Here is a 15,330-nt window from a genome sequence, read left to right on the forward strand (position 1 = left end):
CCCTATTGGGATGTAGGACTCTGTCGTTCCGTAGTGGAGCGACATGTCGCTGTAGTGCGTCCGCGTGCCTGGGTGGTGGTGGGTGAGAGGATCTGATGTAGGGTTGTTCCCGTCGTCCTTCGTTGCGTCGGTCCCTCCTGATTTCTGGGTGTATTATTGTTAAACGTTGGGTCGGCCAGTTGGGGTCGTCCTCATCTGCACGTACCTCAGCGCAGTAGGCGTTGTGGATTTCTTCCCACGTGGTGGGAGGATACTTCATGAGGCGACTTAGTAGTTTTTTGGTTGCCCTCGAGCCGTCCCTACTTAACCCATTCTGAAAAGCGGCGACCGCCATGCCTTCCGATACGTTTGGTAGGCTCATCCTTACTCTGTTAAATCTGGCTAGGAAGTCCTTGAGTCCTTCTCCTGTGGTTTGCCGAACGCGAAGATGTCGTTGACTCTTGCTTCTGCTTTTTTTGCTCCTGCATGGGCGGTGACAAACTTGTTCGCCATTTCCTCGAAAGTAGAAATGATCTTTGCCGGTAATTGGGAGTACTAGGTTAGTGCTCCTCCTATCAGTGTTTCGCCGAACTTCTTCAGCAGCACGGACGGTACCTGTTCTTTTGACAGGTCGTTACCTTTTACAGTTGTGACGTAGTGGATTAGGTGATCCTCGGGATCTGTAGTTCCGTCGTACACTCTTAAATAAGGAGGCATTTTGAAGGTTTTTGGGATGGAGTACGGTGCAGCCTCTTCTGTGTAAGGTTGTTCAACAAACCTCCCCACGTCTCGCTTTGGCAGCAGCTTGGGAGCACCAGGGATTTTGTCTACCCTCTCCTGGTGTTCCTTCATCTGGTCACGAAGTGACTTGTTTTCGTTTTCCATTTCCTCCATCTTCTTGAGGATGGTTGTGAGCGTGCCACCATTGGCCCAAGTATCGATAAGCATATTGTTTGCTCGTACGATCTCGGGTTCACCTTCAGCTGCAGTAAGGTCTACTGTTGGCAAGCATCTGACGTTGTTTTGGGGTGACTTTTCAACCAAGGCACTTAGAGTACTCGTTAACCATTCTTCCAATAGTTTCCTGACCTCTGGGGATGCTTCTTTAGTTGCAGATGTAGAAGCCCCCTTTTCGCGTGAGATCGCCAGATCTTCAGGTGGGGGAGGTGGGATCTCCCCATTCACTATGGTGCTAGGGGTTGCATTCAAGACATCCTCTACACCTGCTTCGTTGAGAGGACCCATGAGGTCGGTTCTGACATCTGCTATCGCTTTCATTCTTGCGTTGTTGTCAGCCATCTTTTGTTTGTGTGTTGTAGAGAAGGGTTTTCGATGGTTCTCTAGGTGCAAACTATGGTTTTGATTCTCGAAATCCCCACAGACAGTGCCAAAATGTTTAGCTCAAAAGTTACTAATGTGCTTTGTAAGCTTTAGAAAACAATCAAAAGATAAATACGGGTAAATCGTAATCAAATATAATTCGACCTAGAGATTAGATAGATGATATTGTCGTTCTAGATCTCAAAGGTAAAGAAAATAAACTTAGCTTAAGAGAGAAGCAATAGTTGGAGACCAAGAAAGAGATAGAGATAAAGAGAGAAGTTGTATTATTCGAGAATAATAACAATGATGCCTATTTCAATGTGAAGGCCTCCTTTATATAGTAGGAGACCTTCCTCGAAATATCAAAAAGTACAAAAGTTGGTGGCTTCCACTCAGTAAAGAAGCAAGACCCTAAACGACGTCGCCTTTACTTTATCAACTGGGTTGTGCCCTCACTCGGGTCGACCTTATCATAATGGACGTGCCCACTCGGCGTGAGGACGTTGAGAGCCAAATTTTACCCTATACACTTACCATAAATCAAGCTAGCTAGCGTGTTTTTGTCTTCTTTGGCCTTTACTGTATCTAAAACTTATGATCCAATCCTAAAAAGGAGCAAAAGAGATTATCACAGAAATGATTAAATGTACAAAATAGATAATTAAATAGAAGTTGCAGTAGAAGAAAAAACTAACCAGCTCTTATCGGAAAAGATTTAACATATAAATGGAAGACGATTTGAAGGAGATGGTTGAGAAGATCAAATTGGCTGTATAGAGCTCTGACATAGTTTTTTTTCCAGGTCGAAATTTATTAAGAAATAGAAAACTACAAAGAGTAGATCTCGGGGACAAACCGAAACATCTACATACCAGAAAAAGGGGCATCAAAATAAAATTGTCAACTCACAAGTCATAAAAAATGGCTGCTTTTTAGTAGTAAAAGTATTGATCATCAAGAAATAAATTTTTCTTTGTTTTCTTCCATCTGATTACATTTAATTTTATATTTTTAAAATAAATTTGTAAAAGAATCTAAATGAAAGAGTTTATGCCATACATGGGGAAGAAGGGGAATCGGTTTTATGGTCCATTACAAATATAATTTTAGTTTTATGACCATTTTCATAAGAGATCAATAACAAAAATAAGTCAGCAAATAAAACACAGTTTGTTGTAGGATCAATTTTTCTCTTTAAATTGTGAATGAAATAGAGAAGCGATAGTCCATCAGCATGAATTAGCCTTATGATACTCAAGAAAAGAATCTAGAAAGCAAAATGAACCCAAAACTGAATTACAAATTAAATGTTAAGGGAAAAAAACTAGAAATTATCCAAAATCATATACGTGGTCCAACTGAAAAGGAAAAAACGACCAAGAGAATTCACTTTTAGCTTTAAAAAAGCTAGTTGGAAATTTGCTTCCATATGTACAGATTTTGAATTCTTCTACAGAGGCAATAATGGTGACAAAAAGCCTTTAGGTCAATCTTCAGCTAATGGTTCCTCCCATTTTGTATGCACTGTTATTGACTCGATTTCTTACATCCACATTTGCAGTTTTCAAGTTCAATGTTGAGATTCTGCACAAGAATAAGAACAATATGAATAAATAATATCTACTACTTGTAGGAGGAAAATGGAATCTATGAATCCGAGATGAAGACATAGACTCACAATGTGAACGAGGTAAGAGAGTGCCACGGACGTATACAACAACAACATACCAAGTATAATCCCACATAGTATATACGCAGACCTTATCCCTACCTTGTGGAGGTAGAGAGGTTGTTTCCAATAGACAGAGTGCCACGGACGATGTTTAATACATGTAATTGGAGTCTGTTTCAGCGCTTACAGAAGCTCGTGCAAACTAAAGAAGATTAACAGGAGAGACGAGGAGAGAAGTTCCCAGTGACAGCTATAAAGCCGGGGCTAGTTAATTTTGTAAATTTATCTTTTTTGCTGTCATCACTAATTTTTCGCAAAATATATTAGACCTCCTCCATCCCGCCAAAATTTTAAACTATTTTCACTTTAATTTATGATTCTTAAGGTCAAATTATTTGGTTCGATGCAAACACCGGGTGGGAATATGTTGCTTGGATCCTCTAAAAATGTTTTCATACCCGTATCGATTTTGGAGGATCCGATACACACCGGACTGTATTTTTGAAGAGTGCGAGCAACATAGGATATAGTATTTTCATACATACCTAGCCATACTTGAACTAAGTAAATACTCATTTCTAGGTGCATGTAACTGGATAGATAAGTAAAGCTGCAAAGAAGAAAAGTAGATCAATTTATTTACCCACCTGAACCTGATCTTGAAGGGTTCGAATGTGCTGCACTGCTAGATCCAGCATGTCAGCGTAGCTCGTTTGCTGCAAAAAAAGAATAACAAGATGAAATTTGCAGCTCAAGCATGTTTCGAGAAATGTCAACTGAGAAACTACTGTGAAGAGGAACAAGAAAAACAAGCATAAAATCAAGACAAATGAAAGATAGCTTCCTAGTTTTCTCATATAAAATCTGCACATATTTAAAAAACAAATAGTTGAACAGCATATTAGCAATCCCAGTAACTAAGAATTTCTGGAATCCGAAACTGGAAAAAGAACCAGGTCTCTTGTTTCCAACTCTTTTTCTTAGTCAACCATAGGTGATGACAGTTTTGGAAAATTTCAAGGAAGCATAGCTCGCTTGTTAGGCTTTATAGACCGTCCAGTTCATGTGACGAACCCAACATCGTTAGGTGATTCTGTGAAGCACTGGATCAAGATCTCCATTACATCGTACCATATCCAATTAAATAAGACTCTTGGAATCACCATTTACCAGTTCCACTTTGCTAATTTTCTTTGTTCTAAGCAAACATGATTACAGAGTTATAGTATATGAAGCACTTCATAAATAGTTATACATGCTTTATAATCGCAGAGTTATACTGCAAGTTCGGCTTAAAACTTAATGACACTCCCTCCCCCTCCAACACCATAAAGACATTTCTCGTGACACTTTTCTTTCCCGAAGAAGTTAACATGAAAAGAATGAGCAAATACTAATAGATCCAAAAACACAAACTGTACCTTGTCCATGTTTGGAACAAGATCTTGTAACTTCTTTAGCTTCCCACTTATTCTGGTTCTTCTCTCCTGCACAAGATAAGAAAGAACAGAATGCTCACTATCACATATACATTAGTGCACAAACATAGCTGCGATCAACCAAATTTTGAGAAAAGCATTTCAAATGCCGCATCTACTACAAGTGGATATCGACATCTATTGTTACAGAACAGTAAATTTGCCATTTAGAATCAGTTCGTCTTATGGTCTTCAGCTGATTATTTCCTTTTCCTTCAAACCATGTGGTTGTATATATGCGAATAAAGCTAATTTTGTTGACCAAAAAGACAATTTATTTTGTACCACTTAATCTTACATCAGAGTCTTAGAAGTTATCAAATAATACAAGTGTTTTTTAGAAACATATAGTTCATTGACCATCTTTTGAAGTTCACTGATACAATTCAATTAACTTCTTTCCTTTTTCCTTTTTGTTTTCTTTTGAAAGGACAAGGTCAAGGAATAACTAAGAAATTGAAGTTCACCCTTTCTGCAATGCTGCGAGGATGAGTAGCACAACCACGCTTGGCACGAATTTTGCAAGGAACAGAATCCTCAGGGATGTGCAGCAATCTATCCATTGACGACATTTCTAGTGCTGTCTGAGACAAGCCAAACTGAAACTGAAAATGGATAAAAAAATGTGAGTTCATCCTTCAACAAGGTAATAAAATGCAGTTTTGCATCACTGTTTGTGAGAATTGAACAAGAGTAACATGATTGAGTATGCCAAGTTGGAGTATGTTATCTGTTTTATTTTACTCTCTTCTCAGGAAAGAAACCAAATATATATAACATTATCAAGGGGAAAAATGGAAAGGAAGTATATATATTGCTGTTGACATGTTCAAAACACAGACATTGAAGGTTTATGTGCTTTCTTATAGTGATTATCAAGTTTAAATTAGCTGGATGAAAGAAGAAAGGTAGGGAAATTAGGGATAGAAGAATACCAAGAGAAGAACCAAATCATCAACTTTTTGAAAAATTCAAATAATAGTGTGTTAAGGAAAAAAATTGAGATTTTAAAACAGTTCTAAGGACACTAAATCAAAGCAGATGATATTTTTTCATTGAGAAAGTTAACATCATTAAAATGAGATCTCACTTTTTCACATAACTACTGTTAACATTAGGCGTATCACATGCACAACTCAAAAAATCAGGATAAAGAAAACGCGACCCTTAAACACCATCTACTAAATTGCAACTTCTCCCAAAAAAAAAAAAAAAAACTTTGACAAAGTTCCAGTTATATTACCTGAGTTTCCCCATCATCGAGCCCATTGACAATGTCATTGCTAATGTGCTTGGCTCGTTTACTCGGTGTGACAGAGAACATTATAGAATTGTTATCTTCCCATGAACCCATTGCGAAACTACTTGCAGTGGCATAAGAATGTGTTGACTTTCTGTGGCCATTCTCTGTACTGGTCCCTTCAACATCCTCATTTTCCTCTGCTATTTGAGAGAGAACTTCCTGCCTAGTGAAGCTGAGCTGAGAGTTCAGCCTTGTTATACCCCGGCTACTGTCTGCGACGCCTTTAGAGTTATAGCTTCCTCTCCCCATTGATACTGAAAAGCCTAACATCATGTCAAACTTGAAATATATTACGGACATCATTCAATATGATAGCAGAGCACGTAAGAGGTTGTAGGTTCAAATCACACCATCATGCAAAAAACAGAAAGTAAGTCCATGTTCTTGGATCATGAAAAAGGTTACAAGAATGATTAATGTACTAAACCTATTTTACATACTAAATAGCATATAACATCATAACCTTATAAGTCCAATCTCGAGTATTTTGCCCGTTTGGAGCTCAAATTAATCCAATTTCAAATTTTCACAGCAATCTTGTCTTGTTACTAAAATCCAAACACCTATGGGACTACATAAACCTTAGCCAACGTGGTCTATGTCACAAGATATATGTTTTTTTTTTTGTAAAAGGTGGTCTATGTCACAAGAGTTTAACCTCATTTTTTTATTTTTAACGTTCACCCTCATTTGGCATGTTCATGCTAACAATTATTTTCAATAAATAACTGTCATTCTACTTATTAATCTGCAAGTCTATTTTCAAAACAAAGTAAAAAGTCATCTTCATAAAAAGGAGGGACTATGACAGTATATATGTAATCGGACTGAGTTGAAAAAGGAAAATCCTATGGATTTACTATCCTCACAGCATAAATTTTTTTTGCACTTTTTGTGTAACTTAACCTATGATAGCTCTCTTATATTCGTACTTATGTTCCCATGACTGGATTAAAGTATCAAACAAGGAAATCACAGGGAAAAAGGCCGGGAAAAAGCTCAAGTTCGGGCCGGTAAAGGCAAAACCGTTGGAACGGGAGCTATTGATCTCGATTTAAAAGTTAAAATCTTGGGACTTTTGTTGGTTCGTCCATATTTTGAATTAGAACATAATAAGCTATGCAAATCTCTATTGATCTCGATTTAAAAGTCAAAATCTTGGGACTTTTGTTGGTTCGTCCATATTTTGAGTTAGAAGATAATAAGCTATGCAAATCTTATTTTTTTGGTCTTCTGGGGTTTTTCTCCGTCCATACATGTCCATTCTTGGCCTTTATCCAATGTAGTTGAGTATGTCTTGACATCTTCGGGTGAATTTTTTGAGAAAATATACTTCCGTCATTTTCTCAACTGTTTGTTTCTATTCTGTAATTAACCTGAATAATGTGTATTAACTTTTCATATTCTTTAATATGTTTTTCAGTATAAAGTTTGTTTCTTGGATAGTTTTAATATGGCCAGCCAAGTAACTTTTCTTTTCTTTCTCTAATGAACAGCCAGCCAAGTAACTATTTGCAAATCTTCAAACGTCATTACTATTATTGACAAAAGCTACAAAAGGAATGTAATTCTCTTATTTAAATTTGGTTTTCTGTTTTTGTTTTTTCATATGTCTTTTCCTTGCATTGTATATTTAGTTTGGTATCTTCTACATGTTTGGAAGAAGTTCAATTAAGAGTAACAAATAAAATGGATAAATCTAATCTTTTCGGATGTGAGACTAAAATATTTTTACTATCCGAATATTGGCAAATCATTATTTATATTTTTTTATGATCGCGCGAAGCGTGGATAAATCTACTAGTTATTTTCAATAAATAACCGTCATTCTACTTATTAATCTGCAAGTCTATTTTCAAAACAAAAGAAAAAGTCATCTTCATAAAAAGGGGGGACTATGACAGTATATATGTGTCATCGGACTGAGTTGAAAAAGGAAAATCCTATTAGTGAGAAGGATTTACTATCATCACAGCATAAATTTTTTTTTACACTTTTTGTGTAACTAAACCTATGATAGCAGACTAGTTTACATTTTCATCAAGTTACTATTTAATCTTTATCATATAAATTATTTTTAGTTATTTATAAATAACCTAATTATATAAATATTTAATGCATCGCTAATGCATAAACTTAAATCTTATTAAAAAATTATTATTACATGCTAATAAGGATGAAAGAATGAAAAATATTTCAGAGGGGAAAGAAAAAGGAGATGGGTAAAAAACATCAATTATTGAAAACTAGTAAAGTACTCAAAAACATTGGGCTGGTTTTAGGTGGCGGCTAAGTTATAAACAAATTAAATAATAATAATAATGAATAACAAGGAGCAAGTGGGAATCACGGGTCAAGTAATACCCATGCACGTGATAACTGACCAGTCATGGAATTTTAGGAGCTGTTTGGTGAATGCATCTTGACCTCAAAATAAGCAAAAAAAGAAAATGGATTCAATGAATCTAGGCACAATAACCATCAATTAAATAAAGGGACATGAACTTTTTCTTAGTATTATTTTATTGGCTAGTTGGGGACTTTAATAATTTTGTAATGTCAACTTGCTATCTGAAAGTTTGGACCCCTTAAAACAAAGAAAATGCTCACTTCCTCCAATAAGGATTAAGGAGCTTCTTACTAAGATTATGATTAACGAAACAAGACAATGATATTATCTATTGCTCATTGGGTAATTCATGGGGCCCAACTGTAAACTTCGTCTACTAAATTAATTATTTTCTGTCTCATATTATGGTTTCTACAAATAATTATCTCAAATTATTTGTTATTTTAAAAGTTCAAAAGTAAATTAATTATTATTTTTCCTATTCTACCATTAATATTAATTGTTCTTGAGGACTAAAAATACCTTAATTATAAGTAAGTAATAAATAAAAAAAAATTATATTTTAAAACATTAATAAGGGTAAAATACTGAAAAAAAATTCTATTTATTATTTTCTTAAGAGGCGTGTAAAAGAGAAACACGATAGATAAAATGAGACAGGGGAGTATTAATAATGTGAAAATGGACACTTAATCTCTTCTTGCTCAATATTTGCTTAAAATTACGAAGACCATGAATTTTTTTCCCTAAAAGTTCCTTAATTATTTAATCCTAGTATATTTCCAAGTTGTACTAGTTTTATCTTTCTATTTATTTATAAAGAGGCTTTTTGGTTGAAATAAAAGGAGAAACTATAACATAGCTAATACCATGTTTGGCAAAGCTTTCTTTTGGTCAAAAGCTTCTTTTTTTTTTGCCAAAAGTTTTTTTTCAAAGTTAATGTTTTTGTCAAGTTTTTAGAAGGGGAAAAAAATGCTTTTTGAGTCAAAACAGAATTTATTTTTGAGAAGCATAAAATAGCTTCTCTCTAGAAGTGCTTTTTTGAAAATCTCTTTTCAAAAAAATACACTTAGAAGCATATTTAAAAGTTTAGTCAAATACAAATTGCTAATCAAAAGTGATTTTCAAATTAATTAGTTAAACATAGATTATTTTTTATCAAAAGTACTTTTCCGAAAAATATTTTTAAAAATAAGCTGGTTTTAGAAACTTGGTCAACCAGACTATAAATTGAATAAGACTTGTGCTCAAAGAAGCACCCCCACAAACTCTAATGTATTAATTACAAAAAGGTGAAAGAAAAATAATGGAAGCAAATTGTAAACTCACTAAGAGACTAATATAATTTAAAGGTCTAATAGTAGATCTAAACCTAATCTAGAGTAGATGTAAGATTGTTAAAAAAGAAATTGAAACAAATTAAATTTCCCTATTTCGTGGTCAAAATATACACATTAATTATTGGCAAAAGATCGTTCACGGAAACGACTTTATTAGTTGAAAACAACTACTCCTATTATATACCAAGAAAAATTATAGGGTTTTTAAATATATCCGAAATTTGATCCAAATGCAATATATTAGTGCTTCTCGTAAAGGATTTTAATAATAGAAATATCAAAAATTGACTCTTTACCTCAATTTGATAGGTAAAATAGACACGAATTAAGGGATTCCAAATTTCAGAAGCTGAATACCACTCTTTTTTACAAAAGTCTTCTCCTAGAGATTTTTTGACTATTTATAATGGGAAATAATAATTTTATTTGATAGTACATAAATTCGAGTACCAAGTTGCACAAGTTGCATCTACGCCTGTGAAATAAACTATAAAACTGAAAAAGAAAAACCCTATTATACTAAGTATATTATTAGTGCTTAAAAGATTCTAATCTTAAAGAGGGATCCAGCATAATTAATTAATTAATTTAGACCACTGGTTTCATTAGAAAAATCTGTGGGCGATTGGAAGCAGACACACATGCATTCACCTTCCCAATAAATGTGGAACCCACCTTTACATGTCACTGAGAGTTGAGACAGGATTAAAACCTACCAATTAGCTCCAATAATTTCCTAATTTGCCCTTGATGGATAATTTTGTTCTATTAAAAAAGAGCAATAATAATTTGTCGGCTGCTTAAGTTATATTACCTTCTAAATTAGGAAACAATTCCGTTTACCCTAACTGACCCAAGATCTCCCCCTTGTATATTTGTATCTATACAGTAACCCAAATATCAATTTTCTTCATTTTAATTCTCAACTCTCGCAGGAAAATTTTAAAATATCCAATCTATATTATCCGTCTTTTAGGATTTTTGCGGATCCTTTAAGAAAAATATTTAATAATCTTAATCATAAGAGTATTATCTAAATTACTTTTTGTCTCATTAGTCTCTCACTTAACTAATTTTCTACTAATTGGAAGACTAAAGGTTGATCTACAGAAAGCTAATGAATTTTTTATTTTTCTAAAACGGTAAATATTTTAAAACAACTCCAACTTGTCCAACGACTAATATTTGAGAGTTAGTGGCGCACAGTTTGAACATAACTGGTCTAGCCTTATGTACTTTTCCACTTAAATATCGGATCATTACCGGTTCTGCTATCACTTAGTCTAGAACCGGGCCTCGTCGATACTATACACTTGTTATCGTAAGTTCAAAAGTTGAAGGTGCTAATCATATACAACAACAACAACCCAGTATAATCCCACTTAGTGAATCTGGGAAGAGTAATGTGTACGCAGACCTTACCCCTATCCTGGGTAGAGAGGCTGTTTCCAAATAAACCCTCGGCATCCTTCCCTCCAAGAACTTCCCACCTTGCTCTTGGGTAAACTCGAACTCACAACCTCTTGGTTGGAAGTGGAGGTTGCTTAGCATCAGAACAACTCCTCTTGTCTTAAGGTGATAATCATATGGAAGGAAAAAAAAGGAATTTGCAAGTTGCAAGGAGGTATTAATTAAGAATTTTTTTAGTACTAAGTGTCTCCTTTTGACACATACGTAACTCTTTTTATTTGTTGGTGGTTTTTATTAGCAACTTGTTATATGTAATTAGATGAGACAAACTCATTCAATAACTCTAAACTTCCTTTAAAAGCATCTTCCCCCACTCCACTCTTATTTATGTGTGCTTTTTTAAGTAATTAAATATATGTGTAAGTGCTCAACTAGTCAGTTTCTAACGTATGATTGTGAGTTTGTGACATAAGTAAATCTTACTTTCTCATTTCATCTATTGCTAATTACCCTTTAAATAATATCATTAACCCATCATCTGATTTATATATCATTCACAATACAACTAGCTTCTTAACTGATATGACAAGGTTTTAGTATAAAACTAAGATTTTTTTCCTTTCGCGTATTTGAACATTAATTCATAGTTACTGACTTTTCATACCAAAGTTAGGTCTGAAGAACCAATACTAGTACACCACAAGATGTAAGGAAAATAGCAACATTATTTCCTTTAGGGGCGTTGGTAGGGTGTATAACAATAGTGCGGAATAAGGTGTATTAGTAATACTTGAATTAGTAATGCATGTGTTAGTAATGCAAGCATGAGTTATGCAGATATTATTTCTTATCTACTGTTTGGTGTGGTGTAATTATGTCTTTAACCATACTAATACATGCATTAATAGCCTTGGTATTACTAATGTCATGGTTTTCTATGCATTACTTATACATAAGGGATAATATCAAGTATTAGTTATACACAGGTTGGAAAAATGTACTCCCTCCATTTCAATTTATGTGAACTTGTTTGACTGGCCACGGAGTTTAAGAAAAAATAAAGACTTTTGGAATTTGTGGTCCTAAACAAGCCAAAAAGGGGCCCTGAGAATTTGTGTGGTTATAAAAGCTTCTCATTAAGAGTAGAATTATAAGTTTAAATTAAATTGTTATTAAATTTAGAAAGGTGTCATTCTTTTTTAGAATGAACCAAAAAGGAAAAAGATTCACATAAATTGGAACAGAAGTACTAGTTATACACAGGTTGAAAAAATGTACTAGTTATACACAGGTTGAAAAATGTACTACCAAACAAGGTATTAGTAATGTATAGAGTTAATGCTTGTATTATTTTTTTCAAATACATCCTACACCCCTTAAGGTTTCTATTATTTGTGCATCATGATTCCCCACTTAACTTTATTCATAATCTGTATTTCATTTAATATGACACTCTTTCTTTTAAATGTGTTCAAAACATAATAAAAGTAATATATTTCTATATTGAGAATAATTCAAACTTATTAATTTACTCTTCCTTACAATTGTCATGGTATATTTAAGCACACAATTTCTAATAGCACTATTAGTATGTGCCGAAAGCCGTTACTATTTTTTTTTCTTAAACCCTATTTTCCATCAATAAACGTTTAGAGGGAAGACTTAAAAACCTAAGTAAGAGGGGAAAAAAATACTAGGTAATTTCTTCTCATCTATTTAAATTTAGTACACAAAGTTGTTCGATACGACCGGTCATTCTTGTTCATAATGATTGGAAGAGTCATTTCTATGTCACTAGGTTAAGAGTTTAAGGCCGGTAGTTGTTGCAACGAAAACAAAAGTTATCTAATACATATACAGTCACACATCTCTATAATATCATTAATTGTTTTCGAAACTGATTTTTATATTATACTCTAATATATATCCTTTATAACAACAGTTCATTATAATAATTAAAAAATATCAAAACAAACGAGACTATTATAAAAGAATTTGATTGTAATCGTGGAATATAGCATTCTAGCAGGTACCGGTTATTTATGCAAAATTACATTTCAAAGTTTGTTATTTATGCAAAGTAGCGTTGTGATTAGTCAATAAGCAAAGTCTGCTCTAATTGGTTAAAAAGTCACCAAAAGCTGAAGACTTTTGGTAGGCAAACAAAAAGGAATCAAACACACGAAGGACAAATTCGTCATTTCAGACTTCAAAAAAGAAACAAAAAAAGGTAAGCTAAACGTACCAGTATCACCAGCAGCAGCAGCAAGTTGATTAAGAAACCTAGCTGGTGAGCTACTATGTCGAACCAACGGCGTCGTCGAATTCGCCGCCGGCAAAACTCCACATCCACCACCGCCGCCGCCAATTGTTAAATCATTGAATCCAATTGATCTCTGTAAACTCGATTGTTCCTTAGCCTTACTAGTAGATTCTGAATTTAACGAATTAGATGACGTCATATTTGGCGAATAATATCGCGAAGGTCCAAGGTGTTGATGGTGGGACCCGTGGAGGTTAAAATCGTGATTATTAGCACCAATGACGGATTCAACTGCAGTAGTTAAAAATGCGCCCGGAGCTGAACCGTAACGGGTCAGCCCTCCACCGCCGTTGCTACCGCCGCCAGCGGTGGTGGTGTGGCTCATTGAATTTTGAGATGAAGAAGAAGTTGAGGAAGGATACATAATTTGTTTGAATTAGAATGTGTTAAGATTTTGGAGCTTGGGAAGTTAATAGGGAAAGAAGGGGGTGGGTGGAGTGGGGGTGGAGAGGGTGGGGGTAGAGCAAGTGGGAATTTTTAAAAAAGGAAAGTGAGGGGATGTGCTGATACACTTGTTTGAGGAAAAGTCATATGAGAAAGAGAGAGTAGATCAGCCAATGGGAATTTGTTGTTTTTGTCTTTTGCCTTTTATAGAAAATTAAGAAAAGTACTAATGTACTATTCTCAATTAGTTGCTTTGATAAGCCGAGGGTCTCCTGGAAACAACATTTTTGTTCTTCGGAGTAAGGGTAAGGTCTGTGTACATATTACCCTCCCCAAACTTCACTTATGAGATTATATTAGATCGTTGTTGTTGTTGTATTAATGGTTCAGATTTATTTTCTGAATTAAAGTATTAAGAAAAAAACTCTCTCCGTTCTAGTTTATGTGAACTTATTGCCTTTTCGGTCCGTTCAAAAAAAATGGCCCCTTTTTGACTTGTTTAGGACCACAAATTTTAAAAATCTTCATTTTTTCTTAAGCTCCGTGCCCAATCAAATAGATTCACATAAATTGGAACGAAAGGAGTAGTACAATTAGAAGATAAAAGTTTAATTGATACACCTAATCAAATAAAAAAATATAATTCTTTCCCAAATGTCTAAATTGCTTATGGAATAATGTTCATAACTCATGTTACCATTGCTTCAGCTGAAAGGAGTTTTTAAAATTAAAATTGATAAAATCTTACCTGAAAATAACAATGTCACAAGAAAGGTTAAATGGATTAGCTATATTGTCAATTAAGAAATACTTATTAGGAGTTATTGATTATAAGAAAATTCTTACTAACTTTTTATCTGAGAAAAGCTAAAAAAAAAATAGACTTCAAATAAATAATTTAAAAAAATAAAAAGTTAAGGCCCCTCATAAAGTTTGACGTTAGGCCACAAAATTCATCGGGCCGCCCCTGATCACTTTCAGACAATATAAAGGACCTGAGCAAATAATTATGGCGTTTGGATTAATTACGATTCATTAACTATTTGTAAATTTATCTTAGGCAATGGAAGAGACGTGCTAATTATAACATATAACCAAATAATTACACATCTTGAAATTTTGGTACAGGTAATGATATGTTCTTATCTACAATTATTATTATTAAAATATATATTTATGTTTTGTATCAAATGTGATAGGATTAGTGTTTGATTGAAGGATAAAAGACGTCCAATTAAAAATGTGCATTCTGATGTATCAATTTTTTTTTCACTTTTACCAACAAAAAAAAAACCTAAGTGTCATTCTTCTTATATATATATATATATATATATATATATATATATATATATATATATATATATATATATATATATATATATATATATATATATATATATATATATATATAATAAGTCCTAAATACAGGAAATAATTAATGCCCAAAATTTTAGGAAAATAACTTAAATTACAATTTTGTCCAATGTAAAATTTATTTTTAAAGGGTAGAAAAGGTGAACGATATTTCGTTAAGGGGCTTCGTGCTTTTAATAGAGTATAGATTTAATATGCTTATTGATTGGATACGAAATTTAAGATAAAACATAAAGTTTAATGTTATTTTCTTTGTTAGAGTTTACGTGAACCTTTTTATTTTTTAAGATTTGAATTTTATAAATTTTGAATAATATTTTAAAACATCTTTTTTTTCATCATATTGATACGACAAGAATAGCAATTTATGGTTTTTTCGTTTTTTCATATAATT

The 15,330-nt window shown here is 33.6% G+C and overlaps 1 protein-coding gene across 2 annotated transcripts; it reads right to left on the minus strand.

Annotated features, from left to right (window-relative positions):
- Positions 1-2,583: 2,583 nt before the first annotated feature.
- On the minus strand, positions 2,584-13,688 carry LOC107808991 (transcription factor bHLH128). 2 transcript variants are annotated; one of them, XM_016633566.2, is made up of 6 exons: positions 13,101-13,688; positions 5,696-6,018; positions 4,920-5,057; positions 4,396-4,461; positions 3,622-3,690; positions 2,584-2,886 (listed from the first exon to the last, which is right to left on the minus strand). In XM_016633566.2, the coding sequence occupies exons 1-6, from the start codon at positions 13,540-13,542 to the stop codon at positions 2,830-2,832; spliced, it is 1,095 nt and encodes a 364-aa protein (XP_016489052.1). In that variant the 5' UTR covers positions 13,543-13,688; the 3' UTR covers positions 2,584-2,829. The 2 variants fall into 2 exon arrangements, with proteins under 2 accessions (XP_016489052.1, XP_016489054.1); XM_016633568.2 differs by having other exon boundaries at positions 5,696-6,009; positions 13,101-13,611.
- Between the last annotated feature and the right edge of the window lie 1,642 nt (positions 13,689-15,330).

The sequence above is a fragment of the Nicotiana tabacum genome, chromosome 7 (genome assembly GCF_000715075.1).
Source record: "Nicotiana tabacum cultivar K326 chromosome 7, ASM71507v2, whole genome shotgun sequence".
Taxonomy (NCBI): Eukaryota; Viridiplantae; Streptophyta; class Magnoliopsida; order Solanales; family Solanaceae; genus Nicotiana; species Nicotiana tabacum.

Coding starts and splice junctions, on each gene's coding strand:
- LOC107808991 (XM_016633566.2), bottom strand. CDS start 13,542: ATGTATCCTTCCTCAACTTCTTCTTCATCTCAAAATTCAATGAGCCAC. Junction 3,691..4,395: donor TTGTTCCAAACATGGACAAG/GTACAGTTTGTG, acceptor CTTTTTTTGCAG/CAAACGAGCTACGCTGACAT. Junction 2,887..3,621: donor CCCTTCAAGATCAGGTTCAG/GTGGGTAAATAA, acceptor ATTCTTGTGCAG/AATCTCAACATTGAACTTGA.